The following is a 22734-nucleotide window of genomic DNA, read 5'->3' as shown; positions in this document are numbered from 1 at the left end:
CAGTGGTAGGGCGTTCACCTTTTATGTGGCCCATCCATGTTCGATTCCTCCGCCCCTCTCGGAGAGCCCGGCAAGCTACCGAGAGTATCGCGACCACACTGCAGAGCCTGGCAAGCTACCCGTGGCGTATTGGATATGCCAAAAACATTAACAATAAGTCTCACAATGAGAGACATTACTGGTGCCCGCTCGAACCAATTGATGAGCAACGGGATGACAGTGACAGTGACAGATTTAGGAGTCATGGGATGAAACTAATAGATGTAACATCTGCTGGGTAATCGGTGGTCTCCAATGCTCAAAGTATGTTTATGAGGCCACACTCAGAGGTGAGATCCTAGGGATTGAGTTTGGGAAAAATCATTTATTCCAGCCCCTTTAAGACAACAACCTGACTCCCTGAGAACATCTTTTTATATTTGATTTTATTGTTTCATTATTCATGTCCTGTGTTTTTGTTATGAGATCAATAATAGAGCAATGCAGTAGTACAGCCACATAGTCAACAAATAAATAAATATACCTATATGAACAGGTGAATGCTCCAGTATTTTCCTACCTGACGGGGAACATGGAAAGCTCGAGAGCAATTAAGTAAAATGATGACAGAGCTCTAAAATGCTCCACCATTCCTACCTAACAAAGCCTGGAGCCCCAGCAGCAGCCTACCAGGAAGGCTTGGTGCAGCAGAGAGGGTCAGCTCTCTGCTGGTCACTTGGGCCTTGTGTCCCCTTATACTAAGAGATCATTTACACTCTGGAGAAACAGAAAACCATTAACATTATTATTCTTATCATTATTTGAATCCATAACCAGGAAGTCACCTCAGAGCAGAAAGGTCTGCAATCTGGCCCTTGTCCTGCTTATCAATCATGCCCGAGAAGAGGGGTGCCTTTGTCCCAAGAAAGGGGCCGTTCACTTATTCTCACAAAGGCATTGCATGGTCCCACTTTTTCATTTCCTTCTTTGCTTTATTTGAATATGATTTTCTTATCGGCTTTACTTTCATAAATATGGTTTATGACTTCTATGTCTTAGTCTCATAATAATTTTGAGTTTCCCATGCTTGAAAGTGCCTCAGGGGTAGGGGGCAGCTGGATTCAGCAGGTGCAGCCCCCCACCAAAACATGACACACATGACACACAGTAGGAGGGTACTCAAGTGTTGCATGTAGTTTTCTGTTTCACTCTTCAGAGATACTCTGAGGCCACTTGCTACTTACATTGTTCTGCAGAGAAAACGAGCTGCAGACTCCTCAGTCTGGTTTGGGTGGGCCAGCCTATTGCCTGGTCCTGATATGTCACCTGCCTCCAATGTCTCACTCAAGAGTCTCTATTCAGTCTTTGACAGTGCCATACCACTTGCCTGAGACCACTGAGGAAGAGTGTATCCTTTTGAACACAGCCACAGGTTGTGTCCCAGAGGTCCGCATATGTCCCCACCCATCTTCCTAAAAACTCTATTCATTTATTTACTATCAGATGGAATGTTTTCCAAATAAATGCTTTCTCCTTGTTGGAGAGTAAGTTTGCTCCTCAATGACTGGCTAGTACTGACATAAGAAACAGCATTGGCTTTTGTGGGACTCTCATGCATCAGTCTTGGATTCTTTCATTGATCTGACAAATTCTTTGACTTCTTCTTCCAGTGCCTTGTTCCTTCTTTCTACATCCTCCCGGGAGCGTTCCACATTGCGGAGGGTGATTTCCAAGGCTTCAAACTTCTTCTTCTCCTTCTCAAGTTCTTCATTAAGCCTCACGACCTTTGCCCAGACATCATAATTTTCTTTCTCAAGGCTACAAGGAAGAACAGAAGAGAATGAAAGAACAGTAGAGTATTTAGACAGCATATTATTTAGACTCTTCCTTCACTCTTACTCACAATTTTCTTTATACATTTTTATTCTTCATCACTGGCTCATCTCCCTCCTCTACCTCTTAATTCACTTTACACTCCCTCCCAACCTCACAGTAAGAACTTGCCAGAAAATCTGAATTTCTGATCCCTTCCTTAGTCCTTTGTTTTATGGCATCTCATGTTACTGTTTTTCATGCTATTTCATGTTTGTTTATCTCTTTAAATCTTAAATCAGAAAGAAAACTCTTTGGAAGAGGAGCACCTCCAGTGTAGGTTTATTTCTCCTCCATGGCATCTTGCATTGGTCCTGATCAGTAGAAATACTGAGCAGGGACCAGAGACATAGGACAGGGAGTAGGTGTTTGCCTTGCATGTAGCTGACTCCAGTACAATCCACAGCATCACATGGTCCTCCATGCACCACTGGGTGTGCCCCCTTTCAGTAGCTTCATGTGTGATCCCTAGAGCACCACCACAGGGCCTGAGCAATAATGTGCACTTGAGCCCTGTTGGCTGAGAATCACTGGAAGGGACCTTCAGGGCACCTGAGCACCTCTTGAGAGCTCCCATCACCCTCCAAAATAAATATTGATTGCTGTGCCGCCCTCTATATTCCTAAATCCCTAAACCCTTGACCAGAAGATGAATCCTTCTCATCCTTCTCAATGGAAAGCACAGAATATTAAGGGCTGGGCATCCAGATTTGGAGACGTAGTGGGGTTGCCTGCTAGGGAGCAGCAGAACAGCAGTTCTGGCCACACTTCTCATCCCAGATAAAGGACCTATTGAATGCCCAAATCCCCAGGATTTTCATTGCTACTGGCTAAAATTCTAGTCTGGTGCTAGGAGTCACTACCCACCCCAATCTCTCGGCCAGGCTGTGCTAAGTTAACTCCCTGGGAATGAGAGTGTATATGTCATTTGTTTTAAACCAAAGGGGAGAATTTGAGGTTCATGGGGAGATTAATTGACTAAAAATATCAATTTCATTCTGTGAGGTGCTACCTCCCCATCCCCTCCCCAACACCCCTCATCTTTTGTTCCTTCAAGGGGCAATGGCTGCCTCCACAGCAGCCAGGCCTTCCCCTACATCTCATTGACCCCCCACATCAGTGTTACTAGTCAGGGGACCTTCTCAGGGATATCTTTGGTCACTGATCAGAAGTGCCCCAGTGCTTACAATTCTACAAGTTATCAATTTTAGGTTCTTAGACAAGTGAGTTACTTTTTGCATCTGTGTGAGCAGTATTTTGTAAGCAACAAAGGATGAGAGACCAGATACCTGATGAACAAAACAAAAGTCCCACAATTTGAAAAGCACACTAACTCAACATTCTACCATCTCATGACTAGTGTTAACTATGGGCTAATATGGATTGAGTTTTCCTCCCAAGAAAAAACTGGTATGAAAGAGATTCTAAAAGTTTCCCCTATTCAAGAGAGAAAATTGTTTCTCAGACTCAGGTTTTTATGACATCGTGGCAATCACTTTCTCATCAGCTGCCTCCAGTCTATTGCTTAAGTTCAACTGGAAATGAATGATAATAAAAATTTGGACAGGTAGAATTATTCATAATCTCTGTCTCCATTTAAGAACAAGTTCCTAGGTATGGCTGTCTCCTGCACTTCGCTGCCCTCCTGCTGCCAGTTAAACCCCTGCTCTTTCTGTGCATAAACACATTAGACGTGCTCTTCCCAAGGCCTCTGCACCTTTCATTCTCTCAGCCTGGCTTACTCTCCCTATGCCTGTCATCTCAGGGATTCCTTCCTTTCCTTCAGCCTTTTGCTTCCAGGCTGTGTCTTGGTGAGCTCATCTAAGTGTGCTTGTGAACATTAGAACCTCCTCTCATTAGAACTCCTCACCTCCTGTCAGCAGTATTTCTCTTCATGGCATATATTCTAATTACTTATTTGTATTTCCTGCCTGCCCCACTAGAAAAAGGCCCTACAGGCACAGGGACTATTGCCACTTTCACTCCACTCTAGTCTCCATGGTTGGGACAGTGTCTGGTACAGAGCAAGTGATCAGTAAATATCTGTGGAATTGGTGAGGAGCAGTAGCAAGTATTTCTTAAGATTCTCTAAATTAATTAAGCATAAATATCCTTGAGACAGTGCACCAAGTATGGTGCTTACTTGTACCTAGTCAATCCTGGTTCAATCCCTGGCACCACATATGGTTCCCCAAGCATTGTCATGATTGATCCCTAAGTTCAGAGCCAGGAGTAAAGCCTGAGCATAGTTGGGTATGTCCCCAAAGCAAATCTAAATAAATCAAAATAAAAGATACCAACATCCATGAATAACTACTACTGTGAAAAGTTGGATTAAGGTGATGTCTGCTAAAAATTTAATTTTTTATACAATAAATACTGTGATATTATTAATTTACTGATCTTATCTCTCATTTCTGACCCTTTTCCTCATCAGGCTTTCTGCTATAAATTACTGAATTCTCTAAAGGAAATTTTATAATCAACATCCTGGGGCAGATAAGAACAATCCCTATTTCTTCTAAAGATGGAATTTATGTGGCTACACAGGGTTCCCAGGATGTGACTTACGTTTTAATCTGTTTTTCATATGTTTGCTTCTGTGTTTCTATTTCCTCTCGCAGCTCCTGGACCATCCTTTGCAATGACTCAAGATCTTCTTCCCCAGAGTTCTTTTCTTCAGGCCCAGTTTCAGATTTCAAGCTGGAAAGGGAATCTCTCTTGGAGTCACAGGTGTGGGAAGATGAAGCCTCTGCTTTGTTCCCAGGGAACTCTGGCAGTGTTGGGACGTTATCATAGGTAGAAGTCCGCTGGGAGTCAGAGAGGTTGGGCACACCTTGAGACATTGTTCTCCTATGTCCTTCCCCTGACTTCACCTCGGAGGAAGGAGACCAGAACTCATTTTTAAAGATTTCCACTTTGCTGTTGTTGACACCTTGCAAAGCTGATCTCAGGAAACATTTCCGGTTAGGTAATGTCTGAGTCCTTTTCCGTGAATGCAGTTTCCAGTCCCCTAGCTTTTCCAGGGGGGATGTGCTGCCCTCTTCAAGATACTCATCACTCGGCCGCTGTCCAGTGGGGCTGGTTGTGTCTGAGTCGCTGGTCTAGGAAAGAAAGGGCCTCCAATGTTACTTGGGTTCTTCCTATATGTGACATAATCCTCAGTTAAGGATCAGATTTAAAGCAAGTGGCTCCTAGCTGCACACCAAGGCAAGTTTTAAAGACTATGTCTTAAAGACCAAGTCTTAAAGACTTGCACTTAAAGTGACTTTCCATGGGACATTTTTTCCCAAAATAGATATTGCACTTAAAAGAATTTATGCTTTCGAATCAATTCTTCAGGTAAAAGAGTGCTCAGCTAGGTTGCTTTTCTAACCTTAGAATAAAGAGGCCTTTCTAGACTATGAGTCAAAATTCAGGCACCGATATGGTTTTCATGAACCCCCAATTAAACAGAAAAAAAACCCCATAACTGACTCAAAAAAGAAATGACAAACTAGGAAACATATTTACAAAATCCATTACAGACAATATCAACCTCAAGGAGATGAACCTGAGGCCACAGATGTTCCAGGTGCTGCCCAGAGATGCAGGCAGGTGTGTGTTTGTCAGAGTGCAGATCGTTACAACATGCCAGTCGACCAAAAGCTTACATTCAGTAGACTGGGAACACCTGTAAAGGCAATTAGAGGCCACCCAAAAGTCTCCAACCCTCTCGGAGAGCCTGGCAAGCTACCGAGAATATCCCACCTGCACGACTGAGCCTGGAAAGCTACCCGTGGTGTACTTGATATGCCCAAAACAGTAACAACGATGGTCCTCATTCCCCTGATGCTGAAAGAGCCCCCAATATGTCATTGGGCTACACTAGCATGCAACAGGGACAAATAGATGAACAACGGGATGACAGTGATGACAGTAATACAGTGATTATAGACATAGGCTATTATCTCTAATATATACAAGTTCATAAAAATTCAGAATAAAAAGACTAACAACCAAGATCAGACAGCTGATAGAGGAAAAATGCCATAGGCCTTTACAGATAAAAAAGATATTTGGCCTCTTTCATGGTAGGAGAAATTCAAATCAACATTAAAGTCACTTGAAAAGAGTTTTTACCTATCAGATGGGCAACCTACCAAACATTTGACAACACTACTAGTGAAAATGAGGAAAACAGGTTCTTTCAGGCTTTGCTGGTATAAGTACAAAGTAGCACAATCTCCAATGTACACTTTTTATCAAAATACATATCATAAATTAGTTGACCCTCTGACTCAACAATACTACAAAATTTATTTTGAAGAAAATAACCCCATAAAGTTTGCATAAATGCTAGAAAGATGAACCACGAAATATGGACAAAAAATTCTGTCCCCCAGAGAGTGAAGTGAGGCCCCCAGGGGTGGTTGTTTAAATTTCCCAGCATAGCACCTACCCATATCTGAATAAACAGCTGAAGTCATAGCATAACATAACAATTACCAAATAACACTAGGATAATTTCACTGTGTCAAATGTGAACATTTCTAAATAGCAGGACAGATACTAAGAAAACTCATATCCACTACCACATCTACCTTAAAAAAACACACACAATAAAAAACCCCATGTAATTATCTCAGAACTACTAATATGGGAAATAATTACATATTTCTACTCAAACAGAGCTTTTAAATTCATTTCTAGGTCACACATAAAAAATTAAGTTGCTATATACAGATCACATGTTCTTTAAAAATATCTTTCTCTATAAACATATAAAAATATTTGACCTTTGTAATGTATCACCCTCAAATCATCTACATTTCAGAATTTGCAGAGCTTTCAACTCTGGGAACATGAGCCCCAACCCTTGAGTACAAATGAGGGGTCTGACATTGCCAAGAGAGCTTATCAGGGAATGAGAAATACTACACGAACACATCACATACACTGAGAAAGGAATCACGTTTCATGGGTTAGCAGGAAACCAGATTTCTCTGGATTTTCAACAGGAATGTTTCACAACTTTTATGAGAACAAGGATAATATGATCCCACCCCCGAACCTACTGAATATCCCTTGGCTGTGTGAAAGTGGTTCTCTTCTTCAATGAGAATGCCACTGCTTGATCATTGAGCAACTGATGTGTGTTACAAACTGTGCCTCCAACATGCCAACAGAGACTACATTTTGAAAGGGGTCAGCCTTCCCTTATACACGCAGGTGGGGTCAGTCTTCTCACTGAACTCACTGCTAGACCAGAGTCCCAAACACCCCAGTTTGTCACCGCAGGGCAAGTCTTACATGGATTGACCCGAGAACTAGAGAAGTTGGACAGAGGAGAAATGCTACTCACGGTGTTACTAAAGCTATCTGCCCGAGAAATCGGAGGGTCTTCAGTGGCATCCCAGCCCACAGAGCTACGAGCAACTGGAGGTTTCTTGGGATCATTTTTCTGGGCAGGAGGGGACAGGGGTTCGTCCTTGGACTTGGGGAAGAGGACCTCATGGTCTCTGATCATCATTGTCATCACTCTTTGGATCTGAGGAGTCCCTGAAAGAAAGAAGGAAGAAATTTGTAGTGTAGTAGAAGGATAATAGGTGAGCACACCCAGGGAATCTCTCCTCATAAGACAGCTCCAAATTCAGCTCTAGAATGACAGGGCTGAGAATAGGCACTTTTAATATTGTATTAAATGGTTTTAATTTTATCATTTAAAAAATAAAATGAAACTGCTGAAAAAAATAAGTAAATAAAATAAAATAAAATAAAATAAAATGACAGGGCTCCAAAGAATGAGTTTTGGTCCTCACGGGATCTTTCTTAATTGTTTGGAATAAAAGACTGTGAAAGGGATGGAACAAAAGGATGAGATGGGTGTGAGCTGCAAAGAATTACTTGCAATCCACCATCCTCTGGATCAGCGCCAATTAGAAAATAGCAATGGAACAAGAGAGAAAATGAAGGCCCCAAGTCGGCCTCAGTCTGACATTCATGCATTGCCTCCCTCAGCCCAGGCTGGTCTATGCCAGGACTTTTGCTCACTGAAGTAAGTTAACAGCCTCAGAAAACTTCAGCACAGCCTTATAAGTAGACTTAAAAAAATTTTTTTTGGCTTAAAATAAAGAATTCCTCTCTGGTTCAAAGCATTAACTTATTTATTCATTTATTTTGGTACTCCCAAACAGTGGGCTGGAGCGATAGTGCAGCAGGTAGGGCATTTGCCTTGCATGCTGATGACCTGGGTCGGATTCCTCTGCCTGTCTCAGAGAGCCTGGCAAGCAACCAAGAGTAGCTTGCCTGCACGGAAGAGCCTGGCAAGCTATCCGTGGCGTATTCAATATGCCAAAAACAGTAACAGCAAGTCTCACAATGGAGACGTTGGTGCTCCTTGAGCAAATTGATGAGCAATGGGATGACATGACAGTGACTCCCAAACAGTGCTCAGGAGATTCAGAAACTCTCCCGGGGATTCTTTTCCAACCAGGCCTGCAGTTCAATAAGGGGCTGAAGATGTGGTGCTGCTCAGACTCTGAATTACAAAGGATTGTCAGAACCACCCTGGCATCACTTGGGGAACTCTAGGGCTGACTTGGTAATATCTTGGGGACCATGAGCTGCCAGGGATATAACTGGGGTTAGCTGCAGGCACCATAATTCCTCTGCTCTCCTTCTGCCAGTAAAGTACTTAAATAAATAAAAAAAAAAAACATTAGCTAAATGCATTTTACACTACCCAACTGCATGGTAACTGGAAAAAATTTGTAACTTTAATTCTTTGCTGAGCTCTAGAAAATGGACATCATTCCTTCCCTTCCACTCCCACAAGCTATTTTACATTTTAGACAAAATAACCAGCTGAAATGCTTGGCAAATGCAGAAAAGGTAAAAATATAAAGCACTGTAGTTGCCACTTCCTCTGCACCTGCTACTGCAGGGGCCAGCCTACCTCTCATAATCACAGCAGGATCTTCAACCTTCGACCTGATGAGATTTACTCCAATTACAGTAGCTAGATTATCCACACTCATCTTGTTAACACCACAGTTCAGCTGGATTTCATGTAGGAACCTGCAGGAAGCCAGGGAATCCCAGAGTAGAAAATAGTAAGTTGCCAGAAGAAACACTTCGAGGTACCAGTGGGATATCAGGGATGGAGAATAATTCTTTGTCCTTGATCTCGTAAATGGGACTACGTTAAGTATATATTCTGTCCAAAGATTCCAGATGAAGTGACAAGTCTGTTCAGCCTTGGCAAAAGCACACATAAGAGAGTATCTATGTGGGGCTGGAGTGATAGCACAACGGGTAGGGCGTTTGCCTTGCACGTGGCCGACTCAGGTTCGATTCCCAGCATCCCATATAAGCAGAGCCAGGAGTAACCCCTGTGCATTGCCAGGTGTGACCCAAAAAGAAAAAAATTGTATCTATGGATGTTGATTTTAAAGGAAATCTATTGTTATCAACCAAATCATTTCAGTTTAAACATTTATCCTATATATATTTCTTATATATATTCCATATATAGCTTATATATATCCTATATATATTTCTTCTTTACTTACTTTAATGTATAACTGTGAGGTACAGTTACAGACTTACAAACTTTTGTGCTTATGTTTGAGTCATCCAATGATCGAGTACCCATCCCTCCACACCAGTGCCCATTCTCCACCACCCATAAACATTTATTAATAGACTTTATTAGTGCTATACGACTAGAGCTGAACTTCCAAAGGTCAAACCAGCTTCTCTGAGGGGTTTGCATGGAGGCTTCTTGGCACAGGATGGGGCTGGGAACTGTGCGACTGAGGTCGGAGACTCACCTGCAGATGTAGCTCAGGAGGTTGTAGTTGTCTCGAGGAAGAATGGAAAGCTGTTTCATCAACTCCTGCTGAGCCTGAGAAGAGATTTTCTTACTTTGGTAAGTTGTACATATTTGATATGCCCAAAACAGTAACAATGTGCTCTTCATGTTCCTGGAGCGACGCCATTGGGCTACACGAGCATGCAACAGTGACAAATGAAGATGTTACTGACGCCCGCTCGAGCAAATCGATGAACAATGGGATGACTGATACTGATACAGTACATATTAAAAGATATTAACACCATTTTTAAAAAGTCTGCTTACTTCCAAGGATAAAACCTGGAAAATAACTAGCATTCCTGAGCAAACACAATATTTAGTATGTCAACCGTGTTACAGAGTTTGGAGAGTTTCAAAAGCTTTTGGAATAACTATATATTCTTAAGGAGTTGCAAAAAAAATACAAAAAGGCTCATAGCTTTTTCAGCATATATATACATGCATATATCGTATATATATATTTCAATTTTTCTATAATAAGATTTTTTTTCCTTAGACTCAGATTTACTCAAAGGCAAGGATTAGTTGGAATAACTTTGCTTCATGAATTCTTGAGATGTCACAATTCAAAAATGAGTTGGATCAAAATCAAATTCCTTCAAGCTACTCTAAAGTAATAAGGACAATACTTCTGAGAAAGTGCCTTTTCAGAGAACTGCTGACCAAAGACAGACTATGCAAGCTGAAGGCCAAGTGGGAGATTGTACTGTGCAAGATCTGTGGTGCCCCTGAGGGCCAGGCAAAGTATATGAAGAATGCATGTGCCAGGGACAGGTGAACAGGAAGCCTTGCCCTGTTCTTTCCAACTTTGTTACCTGCAGGCTCTGTAGTTACTCTCTGTGGCATGAATTTGTAAATGTGCACCAGTTCACCTGAGTCACACAGGTTCTCCTCAGGCCTGAACTCCAACTCATACAACCTGAGCAGCTCCTTGCTTCTGGAGAAAACAGTCTGAAAGCCTGCATTTGCTTGGTGCAGACCCTCTGCTCCACAGTCCACATAGTGAGATCCCTTTCTCCTCATCCCTGCTTTGCTGAGGGTAGTAGGGACCAGACCTCTCCTCTACCTGCCTGCTGTCACATCCTCTTCATTGAGCAGGCTGTGCTCTCCTTGCCCAGTCGAGGGATACATTGTGAAGAATTAGAAACAAGGAGACCAAAAAACCACGGGGGGGGGGGGGGGGGGGGGGAACAAGACTAAAGCAAGGATTTCAGTATGAGTCTTACTGTCAGAATAGCAGTCGTCAACTCTTTTCCTGTCCTTTGAGCCATAAGAAGAGATGCCACCTGAAAAATTTATTTCCTAGTCCTAACTTTTAAACCTTATTCTGTAAAGGGGCATTACTTTACAAAAGTGAGCTGATCCATCTCCTTAAATTCAGACATTCTGTATCTTCTTTATAATGCCCCAATACATAAATCATAAGCAAACTACCCTGTATCAGATCAAGCAACCTAATTTTTCTATTGGAAAATAGCTATAATGTCTATAGCACATTAGTTGCAGCATTATCATTCACTTCCTTTCATAATGATAAATACAAAATTGCCCTTTTCTTGTGCCAAGATCAACTTTAAATCATAAGGCCCTGAAAGAAATCTAGATATTCGATATATGATATGTACATATTGTGTGTATTCCTTAGAGAGAAGACTTAATATATTAAAAATACTCAAGTGTATAAGAGTATTGATATTTTTCAAATCAATAATTGGAAAATATCACTCATCTTTATTTTATTCCTTCTCCTCAAACCAATTCGAAGAATAGCAGGTGTTACTATGACAGTTGTCTGAGTTTGTCTTATGTCTTATTAAGTACAACTGTTACTTTCTATATGTGAGATTTTAATGAAATAAAATTAATAATTTGATTTTGGGACTGGAGAGATAGTACAACAGATAGGTTACTTGTCTTGCATGTGGCCAACACAGATTTGATCCTGGCACCACCAGGCCCCACTAGGAGTACTTTACTTTCTTTTTAAAAAATTTGTTTATTGAATCACCGTGAGGTACAGTTATAGACTTACAAACTTTTGTGCTTACCCTCCACCAGTGCTCATTCTTCACCAACAATTCCCCCCACACCCCCGCCCCCTGCCTCTGTGGCAGGCGCAATCCCTTTTACTCTCTCCTTTAGGGTGCTGTGATTTGCAATGCAGATATTAAGTACTTTACTTTCTGAGCATCACCAGGTGTGGCCCCCAAAACAACTAACCAACAAAAAAACAAAAAAAAAATAAAGTTGGTTTCTTGGTGGTTCTGCAATATTTCAGGTGTGAAATTCAGCCACACACCCAAAGCTATGTGTGGCTAATGGTGACCATATTTGACAGTGCAAACAAAATATTATCTGTTGGGGTCTCAGTAGCCGGCCTGAGACTTTGACTAAACCCCCTGCCTGTGAAAGCAAGAGTCGGCCCTGTTTACAGGGGCCCAGGGGCTCTGCCTTCCATACACTCCAGCATTCCACATATAGGTGCTCTGGTTGAGGAAACAATGGGATGAGGGGTGTGACAGTTAACATTTACCTGAGCTAGTTAACATGGTCCTGAGATTGGGGAATACAAATCATTAACTGGCATCTGTACTGAGCTTCACGGGGTAAACATGATACATGCATGAAATGTCCCCCCACCCTGGATTGTGTGTATAAAATCCCCTGTGTAAAAATCAATAAACGGAGTCTGCTTGATCACCAAGCTTCCCCGCTCTGCTCGGTGACCTTCTCGGTCAGCTTCTTTCTCGGCTGTAGGAATCCTGCGGCGAGCAGACGTCCAGGGCAGAGGCTTCTCCCCTTCCCACTCCCTCTCCTATAGGGAGTAAGTCCGGTGACTTTGGGGCTCATACTCCAGTGTGCCGGGGTTGACTAGCCAGGACCCTGACATGCATCAAACTCACCAAAAGTTCTGGGGACCTCTGTTGCTTACCAGAACAGTGCTCAGTAACCATCACCTCCTGTTGAAGCAGGCTATCTCTAAAGAGACACTAACCTTTGCCTCATCAGCATTCATGAGCTGTCCACAGAGCAGGAACCCTTCATACTGGCTCCAGGGAACCACAGGCTCTGGCAGGTCTCGGAGGTAGAGTTTGAACAGAGAGGCCACTGTGTGCACATCTGTATCTCTGCAAATAAATAAATAAATGAATAAAAATAGCCCTTGAAAGTCAAACTCCAGAACTCTTCTTTCATTCCCTCTGGTGATCCACCGAAAAGAATTCCAGGTTTCAAAGGGGAGTTAGCAGAAAACCACTTTTTTGTTTGTTTGTTTGTTTTTTAAAGATTATCAGATTAAACACTTTTTAATATTTGCCCTTTCACAACAACCCCCTAATACTTCTTCTTTTACCTCTTCTACCCGATTTCCTTAAAGTAAAAGTTCAAGGTCTGCTTCTTCATTAAGCCTGCCTTAACTAGTCTAGTATTCATTGCTTTCTTCTTCCTCCAAGTCGTTTTAGTCCTTCACAATTCAGTGTTCTCAGTCTTCAGATTGTCATGTGATAACCCAGTGATAAGTCCCTCATATCCATGGCCACTGATGTCTTTAGTCCTTCAGAGGGTTTAGGGACTTACTCAGGTGTTGATAATGAGAGACAGAGAAGCAAAGACAGAGCCATGACAGGCCCATAAAGAAGTCAGAAGAAGCTAGGGCCTAGGTTTCGGTTCCAGAATTCCTGGAATTGAGCATAGATACCTGGATTGAGTCATGATTTCCCCAAAGTGAGATAGCCATGGTGAGGTCAACTAAGGGTTATCAATCAGATGCAGGTAGGAAAGCCCCCCTACATAACCCTTATGTAACTCTTAAGCAACTCTTATGTAACTTCAACTTATAACCAATCAGCTAAGTACAAGTAGTGGAAAGGCCCCAGACTTCAGACAAAAGTCCCTGTTATACGTTATGGTATAAAAGCCCCTCACTTTTGAGACTCGGGCCGCTCGTTCCAAGAAGTATGCCACTGTGTCGGTGAGCCAGACATAGGCCCTAGTTCGAGCTAGCAGAGCTAGCCAATAAAAACTCTTTGCTAATTGCATCGCAACTTGTCTTCCTGTGATTCCTCTGGGGAGATCTTGGCCCGGTTTAACAATATAACCTTTCATTCAATCCATAAGCACTGAGACGAGATCATTCTGGACAGGAATTGAGTGTTGGAAATAGGCAAAGGGATATACCTGATAACTTTTCAGTATCTTCATTGCAAACTATAAGGCCAAAAGGAAAGAAAGACAGTGAGAGAGTGAGAGTGACAGTGAGAGAAAGAGAGAGAGAGAGAGAGAGAGAGAGAGAGAGAGAGAGAGAGAGAGAGAGAGAGAGAGAAGAAAAGTGCCTTCCATAGAGGCAGGCAGGGAGAGGGGACAAATTGGGATATTGGTGGTGGGAAATGTACACCAGTGAAGAGACAGGTGTTGGGATATTATATTACATTATATTACTGAAACCCAATTAAGAACAATTTTGTAACTGTGCATCTCACTGTGATTCAAACATAAAAATTTTTTTTAAAGCACTGAGATAATCTACTCAGTGTAAAATACTATTTTTAGTATTTATTGAGAAACAGGAATTTCACTGATGAACTCAAGGCCTGACCTTATTAAGCCTCTGTGTAGCAGTGTCTTAGCACTGTAGCACTGTCTTCCCGTTGTTCATCGATTTGCTCGAGCGGGCACCAGTAATGTCTCCATTGTGAGACTTTTTGTTACTGTTTTTGGCATATCGAATACGCCACGGGTAGCTTGCCAGGCTCTGCCATGTGGGCGAGATACTCTCGGTAGCTTGCCGGGCTCTCCAAGGGGGGCAGAGGAATAGAACCTGGCTCAGCTGTGTGCAAGGCAAACACCCTACCCGCTGTGCTATTGCTCCAGCCCAAGCCACTGTGTAGATTGAAATATTACCAATGTGAGAGCAATTTGGCTAGGACAACTGTGACCCCATTTATGGCCAGGGTTGATTGAGCTAATCTGGCTGGCTAGGCAGGTATTTTCTTCCTCTCTCGCAGTTCCTTGTACATCCCTCTTGAAGCTGTGCACTCTATCAAAGAGGACAGCCTTGCCGAAATACAGACTACTCTTAGTTGAAAGTATACAAGTAGCTGTACTCTGCTCCTAGAACCTCCAAACAAACTCTCTAGATTCAAATGTTACAAAGTTGCTACAGTTCTCTGTGGTTAGAACCATGGTAGGGGAAAACCAGGACTCTGACCTACTAGGAAATGTGGGAACAGAACAACTCAGAACTGCCGGTCCCTGGGAAACTCTTGAAGCAATCTTTTGAAGAGTGGTTACTGATTGCAGCAGAGCCCAAGGCAGCTGCCTGGAGTGTCAGCGTGGAGGGTTGAGAGAGGAGTCTCTGCTGGAGGAACAGACAATAGTCACACATTGCCTGATAAACCAAAAGAGCGTGAACATTTAGGTCCTGTTCTCAGGTTTATAGCAGGAGCCGAAAGACCACCAGCAGGATCCAAAGCTGACCTGCCACCTGTGTTTGTGCAGCCTGTAAGCTACAAATGGATCTTACATTTGTACATGCTAAGGAACAAAACCTTCAAAGAGGAGGAGTAGGTCATGGCTCGTGAAATTATGTGGTATTCAAACCCCATCCTCCAAAAGGAAAACTAACGGAACACAACCAGGCTCAGCCAGTTTCTCACTGTGAAAGAAGCCTCAAGTACTTATAGCAGAGATTACCAGGTCTCCAAAGTCTGAATTATTTTTTATGTGGCCTTATAAGAAAAGTAAACTAACTCCTGGTTTATAGAACATATAATTCATACACTACATATATTCCACAGCTCGGTAAGAGAAGATGTGCCTCACAGTGTCATATACTTGAAGCTCCTCAGTAATGAACCAATTATTTCAGACTGAGACATTCTGAAACTTTTAAGAGCAGTCTTGGCAGTTTGGGTAAAAACTGATGTTAAGCAGTTCAGACCATCTGAGTGCTTCCTCAGTTTCAGTGAGGGGAAAGACAGAACCAGCCATCCTTGGGGGTCATGGGGTGGGCAGCGGATAGATAGGCACAAAGGTCCAGGGTGGGAACCAAGGGAGGCATTTGAGGAGCAGAAATGAGGAACTGAGTGAAAAATTCCACCTTCGTATTTGATGCACCTTCTTTTTATTTGTTCTGACAACAAGGGCTAGAGCTGACTTCTGACAGCTGTTTGGTGCCTGTGAATTCTCTACCTAAAAGAAGGAGAAATGGCACAGAGCTCTGCTATGCCTCACTGTGACTCTCAGGAAACGGGGGGGGGGGTGGGAAGCATCCCTTTTACTTGGGAATCCTGGAAATCCCGCCCCTACTGAGTCACTTCCTTAAAATATCTCTGGGCAAAGTCCTTGCCAAAACATGAGAAGTTTGCCCAGAAAATGGCAGAAAGACATCCAGCTGGCTGATTGCAGGAACTCTCTCTCTCTTTAAGTTCATCATGGGGTTCTCCACATGCCCCTGCAATCCAATGCCCCTTAAGGTCTTGATCAGTTTGACTGGATACTCTCCTTCACCCCATATTCAACTGGCCTCTCAAATCCCTTGAGCCCTACTATCTGAGTGTCACATGACTCCTTCAAGCCCCTCCTCTCCACTCATTGACTGATTGCAGACTTCGCTTTTTTTCTTTTTTCTATTTTTTAATTTTTATTGTTTTAATTTAGTTACCATGAGGCGCACGGTTTCAAAGCTGTTCATGATCAGGTTTCAGTCATACAATGATCCAACACCCCTCCCTCTACCAGTGTCCATTTCCCACCACCACCACCACCACCACCACCACCACCACCAGTGACACCAGTTTCCGTCCTTATTTATTGAGCTTTAGCTTAAATGTCATTCTCTTGGGGACCATGTAAAGCTGTGAGACAATGTCAAAATAAAACCCTATTTTAAATGATTGCTGTGTCAACTAGTTCTATTTTGGCACTCAAGACAATGGAAGTTACACAGTAATTTCTGTAAATTTATGTCTCTGCCCTAATTTTAACAGGGCTGACCCCAAAATCATTATTATCATATAAGTTTCTATTTCAGTTTTTCCTGAGTCTGCTATTCCTTCACCTCCCTGGAACATCGCTAAATGTACTTTAAGATCAAGAACTGATAATATATCAAGATCCAGGAGGCTGCTGTATCCAATACCTGATCTACCAGAAATTAGCCAAGACCCTCAGTTTCCTGGGCTTCCCCTTCCCTCTTTGCACTGATCTATACTGTATCACGCCTATATGTCTGCTTCTATCGAAACAGGAATAAGAAGTATATTGTTTTTATGGCCCAGCAAATTTCATACCAGTGGAAATTCAACAAAGAGATTTTTAAGTTCATACTTATTTATTTAATACATACCAAATACTCTTGCAGTAGAATCTACCATATAATAGCTCCTTTGTTTTTCTTCACTCTGATTAGGCAATTTGGGGGGTTCTTGTAATGGATTCACATGTGTAGAAGATTTTTATGGTACCCCCCGAGGTTTATGTGGACACTTCAGTTAGTCCTGGAAGACCTTGCAGAATTCCAGCCCTTAGTTCAGGAGTGAGAACGTCATGGCAAAGTGTGGTAACTCCCACGCGCCAAATATCCAAGCCCTAAGATTAAGTTTACAGGTGCATAAGCTCAAGCCTAGGGCAGGTACTTGGTAAACCCCTCCAATCTATTTTTCTTGACTATTTACATTGCCTTAGTAATAATCCATCTGTATCTTTCGATCAACTTCAGCCTAATGAGACATCCTGGAAGAAAACTGAGTGTGAAGGTGGCAAGCTTAATGGAATACATGCCAACAATGAAACAAGATTGGTGGTGCTGCTGAAAGATTCTTGAATTTGATGCCTATAGCTCGTCTTAGTTTTAATAACATCTCTACCTGTTGCCTTGCTATTAAAATATAGAAACCTCAGCAATTAATCTATTGCATGACAAAGTAACAAAGACATGCATAAAGTGATCCAAACTAGGTCTGTGAAAATAAACACACAGTGTGAGAGATGTCTCAGAGGGAGTGCAGGCATGTCTAGTGGCTGGAGTGGGTGGTAAAGGAACAGAACAGTGAGCACATTCAGAGAGCAGGGCGCTTAGCTCTTCATGATTTTCCCAGTATCACCCCTGCTCCGTAGTCCTAAATAAGTTCTTAGTGAATTTAAAACTTTGGAAATTGGTTAAGAGTTCAGATCTGTCATACCAAGTTTGTTGGGCCCTGATCTGGGAAGAACAATGGCTCATTCTTGCCAACAGACAAGTGCATACTCGTATTCAGGGCGAGCACTGCAGCACAGGCAGTGTAGCCTACCAGGGTGAGGTGGTGCTAGCCAAGCATAGCAGAGAAGAGACACTTAGCTACATGGCTGAAAAAAAAAGGATGGGACTGGGGGCTGGAGTGATAGCATAGCGGGTAGGGCGGTTGCCTTGCATGTGGCCGACCCAGGTTCGATTCCTAGCATCCCATATGGTCCCCTGAGCACTGCCAGGAGTAAATCCTGAGTGCAAAGCCAGGAATAACCCCTGAGCATCGCCAGGTGTGACCCAAAAAGCAAAAAAACAAAACAAAACAAAACAGTGGGGCTGGAGGTGGATGATGGGATGAAATGTCACTCCATATGATATGCCCCAAAAAAAGGCTTGGCAGTGTCCATGGAGGAACCTGGGCAGAATGCCAGGCTGCCAAGATGTCAGTGTGAACTCCCTCCACAAGGACAAGGGCTCACACTAGCAGAATTTGTGACTTCACCCTTGCAGTCAGAAATCCTAGATCTGGTCATTTCTGGGAAGCTGAGGCACATCAGATCCTTTCAAGTGAAGTACAACGTATTGTACGCCACAATGCTGAGTCTGAGCGCATGGCCAATTCTGACGCTTTAAGTTCCTCTTCTCCCCTATTCGTTCACTTTCCCTCCCATGCCTCTTGACTGTCTTGACTGCCCAGCAGGGCTCTAGTTCTTGCTCACAGCCTCTCTACATAAATGGTCCACACTCCTAACTGTGCTCCAGATTCCCCATGGTGGAATTAGGAGCAAAACAAACAGCTCTTTCTGCTGTGGGTGAGAGCTCTGTGAAGTGCCCATGCAAGTCCAACAGCTCAGCTGGAAAAACGGGCCCTCTGTGGCCAGCAAAGCCGAGTGGCAGGGAAGAGGACAGTGTACCTGTCAAAGGACGGTCGCTCCCCCGCGTCGAAAGCATCTCTCAGCTGCTTCACCAGGTTGTCCTGCCCAGGCAGACGGAAGATGCCTTCTTCATGCAGGCCATGCTCCAGGATAAACTCGGCGCACTTCTCCACCAGAATGGGCACCAAGTGGGGGCCAAACTTTTGCTCATAGGCCACGGTCTCATCCAAACGCTGGCCAAACACGGCTGGGAAGAGAAGAAACAGGAACTGCCTATTATTCTGATTGCCCTCAACTCAATAGAGGTGTCAAGTGCTCTGTTTATCATTTTAAAATGTGTCATCAATGACCTCAAAAGTTTAAGAACAATGCTGTAAAAATAATTAAGACATATTATCTATATTTTCTATAGTTATATCCTGGGAACAGACTCTGTTAGCCTTTTCCTTTTATTTATTTATTTATTTATTTATTTATTTATTTATTCTTTTTGGGTCACACCTGGCGATGCACAGTGGTTATTCCTGGCTTTGCACTCAGGAATTACTCCTGGCGGTGCTCAGCGGACCATATGGGATGCTGGGAATTGAACCCGTGTCGGTCGTGTGCAAGGCATGCAATGCCCTACCTGCTGTGCTATCGCTCCAGCCCCCAGTCTTTTCCTTTTGACCCACATTTTTACATATTAAAAAAAAAACCAAAAATTCCACTTGCTGAGCATTTGCTGTGTGCTAGGAATTATGCTAAGTACTTTGTATACTGTTTCTCATTTCATCTTGACAGTCACCACATGAAGAGGTGGTTAAGTACTGTTACACCCGTTCTTACAGGTTCTGAGTAACTTGCCAAGGCCAGGTGGCAGTGCCTGTCAGAGTCAGAATTCAAGCCCCGAGTGTAGTAACTGTAATACCCAGACTCTTCACTAAAAATGTCCAGCAGGTCATTTTGAAGTTACCTTGTGTCACACCGTGTTAGAATATAGTCATCTGGCATGTGGATGTCGCATACTGTGTGTTAAACTACAGCGGCATTTTTGTCATTCAGGCCTGTTTACTACATTTTGCTATTAGCTATTATTAGTATTGTCACATTAAACATGTTAATTCTGCCCAGCAAATTTCCTGGAATATCTGAAGTGCAAGGTCGAATTTTGAATTAGTGACTTAATTCATTAACTAACATTTGGATAGACAAACAGGGGCTTTCATTCTTTTGAACTATTTCTTTAGGAAAAATCTCCACACATAGAATTACTAGGCCAGAGTAGTTTGAGCAACTTTTTTTTTAATTCCATGGTATGCAAATTGCTTTCTAAAAATATTTTTCCAAACCACACTGCCTCCAGCAAAGCATGTGTAGACCAGCTCTACCCCATCTCCGTCAGCACTTGGTTCTACAATTTCTCCACCTTGGTGGCATAGCAAGGTTACTTTATAAACTTGGAAAATCATTGGCTCCCCATTTTCTTATCAGGGCTCCATATTCTTTATGTCCTGGAATTTCAGAAATTCAGAATACAGACCGGGCTTCTGCTCTGTCCCTCCTGATCTTTCCCTATCATCCAGACTGCACTGGAGCCACACCAAGTACTCTAATCCTTAGGGTACTAGTTCCCAGTCTTTTGTTTTTTGTTTGTTTGGAGGGTTTTTTAGATAATTCGTTCTGTGTGTGGTTATCTTCTCTCGCTAGTTTCTAATCCACGTGGATTCCGTGTGGAAAGAAAGAGCAGTAGTGATTTCACGGGCCCACCAAGTCCTTCCTGCTCCTCACTGCCCTGGGCCAGACTGAAATCTCCTCCTGCCCATGACGGCTGAGGCCTCTTGGCTTCTCCCATGTCCACAGTCCCCTGTGCCTCTCCTTGCCTTTATAAACCACTGGTCTGGCAGAGCATGTCTGCCCAGTTTGAGCCGTCATAGACCCTTTCCCTGATTTCCATAGCAATCTTTTCCAAATGACCCTCCGAATCCGAATCCTGAGGATTCCTCTACAGTCTTCCACAGCATATCAGGAACTCAGATGAGAGGACTTTGAGCAGGGGGAGCTCCAATCTGCTAGTTGGTTGTGTTTTGCTTTATGGCTGCTCTTTCTTTGGTTAAATATTTCTGCAACTAAATTTGGAAATGAGATCTGACCTTTCTTAGGTTGGCCTTATGCCTGACGATGGCCTACTTTTTTTTTTAAAAAAATTAATTTTACTTTTGTTGTTGTTGTTTTCTGTTATTTTGTTTGTTTGGGGCCATACATGGTATTATTCAGGGGTTACTCTTGGCTCTGCATTCAGGAATTAACTCCTGGTGGTGCTCAGGAACCATATGGTATGCCAGGGATCAAATCTGGGTCCACCATGTGCTAACACACTACTCCCATAATATTGCTCCGGACCCTGGCCTACCCTTTTGATCTCAATTCTTGCCACCACCACCCCGCCCCCTCCAATCTCCAAACCAAGAGCATTCTTTTCATTTTGTGACCAAGAGCATTCTCTTCATTTTGAGCCTATCAGCCATGTCCAGTGTTCATCTTCTCCTTCCCACACCCCACTGAGGAACTCTTCTCAGTGTCCAACCTGTTCATTACTCCTCCTCATCTGCAGGAATCTATCTGTGTTCCTTGGCCTGACTCAAATATCAGCACCTTTGCCAAGCCGTCCCTGTCCCAGCTTGAGAAACTCTATTCCTACTCTGCACCCATATTCACACTCAAATTCTCCACCTCCTTCCAACATTGTGCTGTAATTACCTGTGTGTAGCTGTGCCCGCTGCATGACTACAGGATCCCTGGTGCCAGAAATGGGTGGAGGGACTCTCCTCATCCCCAGAATTTAGCATAATGGCCTGACACAAGGAAACTGCCAACACATTTTGCTGAATGACTTAATGAACCATTTAATCTTTAAGCAAATGTTTTCCATGGCAAATAGAAATCTTGGCATTTCTTTGGTTTACAAGCTAAGAGATGGATATCCTCAGTAAACCAATTCAGCTTCACACTAATGTTTGAGTGGACCACCACACAGCAGCAGCAGGCCACATGGAATAGGCCACACAGACCAGCAAGACGTGGTTCTTGTTCTCAATAATCTCCATGCCAAATTATGAAAATGAAAGAGAATCACATGATAATTAAAGAACATGAACAACTCTAGAGAATTAGGCTTCTATTGGTCCATCAAAGGAACTGTTTAGATATTTTCACCAAATGGAAGAAAATGCTTGAAATCATTAGATTTAATACAAAACATATGGCATTTATCAAACACACTTTGGGAACCACAAAGGTAAGAATGAACATATTTCAGAGCATTGAAACTTGGACTCCAGGGGGCCATGGGATGCACTGCTGGGAAAGAAATCCCAAACAATGTGAGGATGTGCATGAAGACATCAGGCACTCAAATAAATGTGAGCCCCATGTCTTTCAGGAGAGCTTCCACTTTGTGAGTGACTCATGTCCTTTTAAACTCACCATGGAGTCACTTCTTTAACTTTTCTCCCCATTTGAGCCTATCAGCCGTGTCCAGTGTTCATCCTCTCCTTCCCACGCCCCTCTGTTAGTCATGGCAACCTCACTCTCACTGGTACACTCATTTCCCAACATTCCTTTTCCTGCCTTTATCTCCACTCTGCCAATTCCCACTGACATTTCCACATCTTTATCAGGTCACTGAGAGTTAGGAAGGAACATGGCAAAAACAATGTCATGGAAAACCTCTATTTCTAACTTCTATAAGACCTTAGTGCCAAATCTTAGTTCCCCTTGAGCTCACCAGCCACTACCTCTCCCACATCTCAGCAAATGACCTTGTCTCCTCTCTCCTTTATCTCTTGGAATGAAGGATGGTGTGAATGTCCTTGTCTCCAAGCTTTGTCTCTCCCAAGCTTCCTGCTCTGTCTGTCCATATGTCTTCTTTTAAAGGGAGAAAATAG

At 42.9% G+C, this 22734-nt stretch overlaps 1 protein-coding gene across 1 annotated transcript in view; it reads right to left on the bottom strand.

Annotated features, from left to right (window-relative positions):
- Positions 1-201: 201 nt before the first annotated feature.
- The window catches only part of ARHGAP25 (Rho GTPase activating protein 25), a 92326-nt gene continuing 69793 nt past the window's right edge, over positions 202-22734 (bottom strand). Inside the window, exons 5-11 of the mRNA XM_055121791.1 lie at positions 18848-19055; positions 12705-12837; positions 9666-9739; positions 8789-8910; positions 7196-7392; positions 4423-4955; positions 202-1797 (exon numbers count right to left, since the gene is read on the bottom strand). Of these exons, the coding sequence (XP_054977766.1) occupies positions 1590-1797; positions 4423-4955; positions 7196-7392; positions 8789-8910; positions 9666-9739; positions 12705-12837; positions 18848-19055 (1475 nt within the window). The 3' untranslated portion in view covers positions 202-1589. The remainder of the gene's footprint in view (positions 1798-4422; positions 4956-7195; positions 7393-8788; positions 8911-9665; positions 9740-12704; positions 12838-18847; positions 19056-22734) is intronic.

The sequence above is a fragment of the Sorex araneus genome, chromosome X (genome assembly GCF_027595985.1).
Source record: "Sorex araneus isolate mSorAra2 chromosome X, mSorAra2.pri, whole genome shotgun sequence".
NCBI lineage: Eukaryota > Metazoa > Chordata > Mammalia > Eulipotyphla > Soricidae > Sorex > Sorex araneus.
Note: the sequence above shows the minus strand (reverse complement) of the source record. Positions and strands in the feature narration are given on the sequence as shown.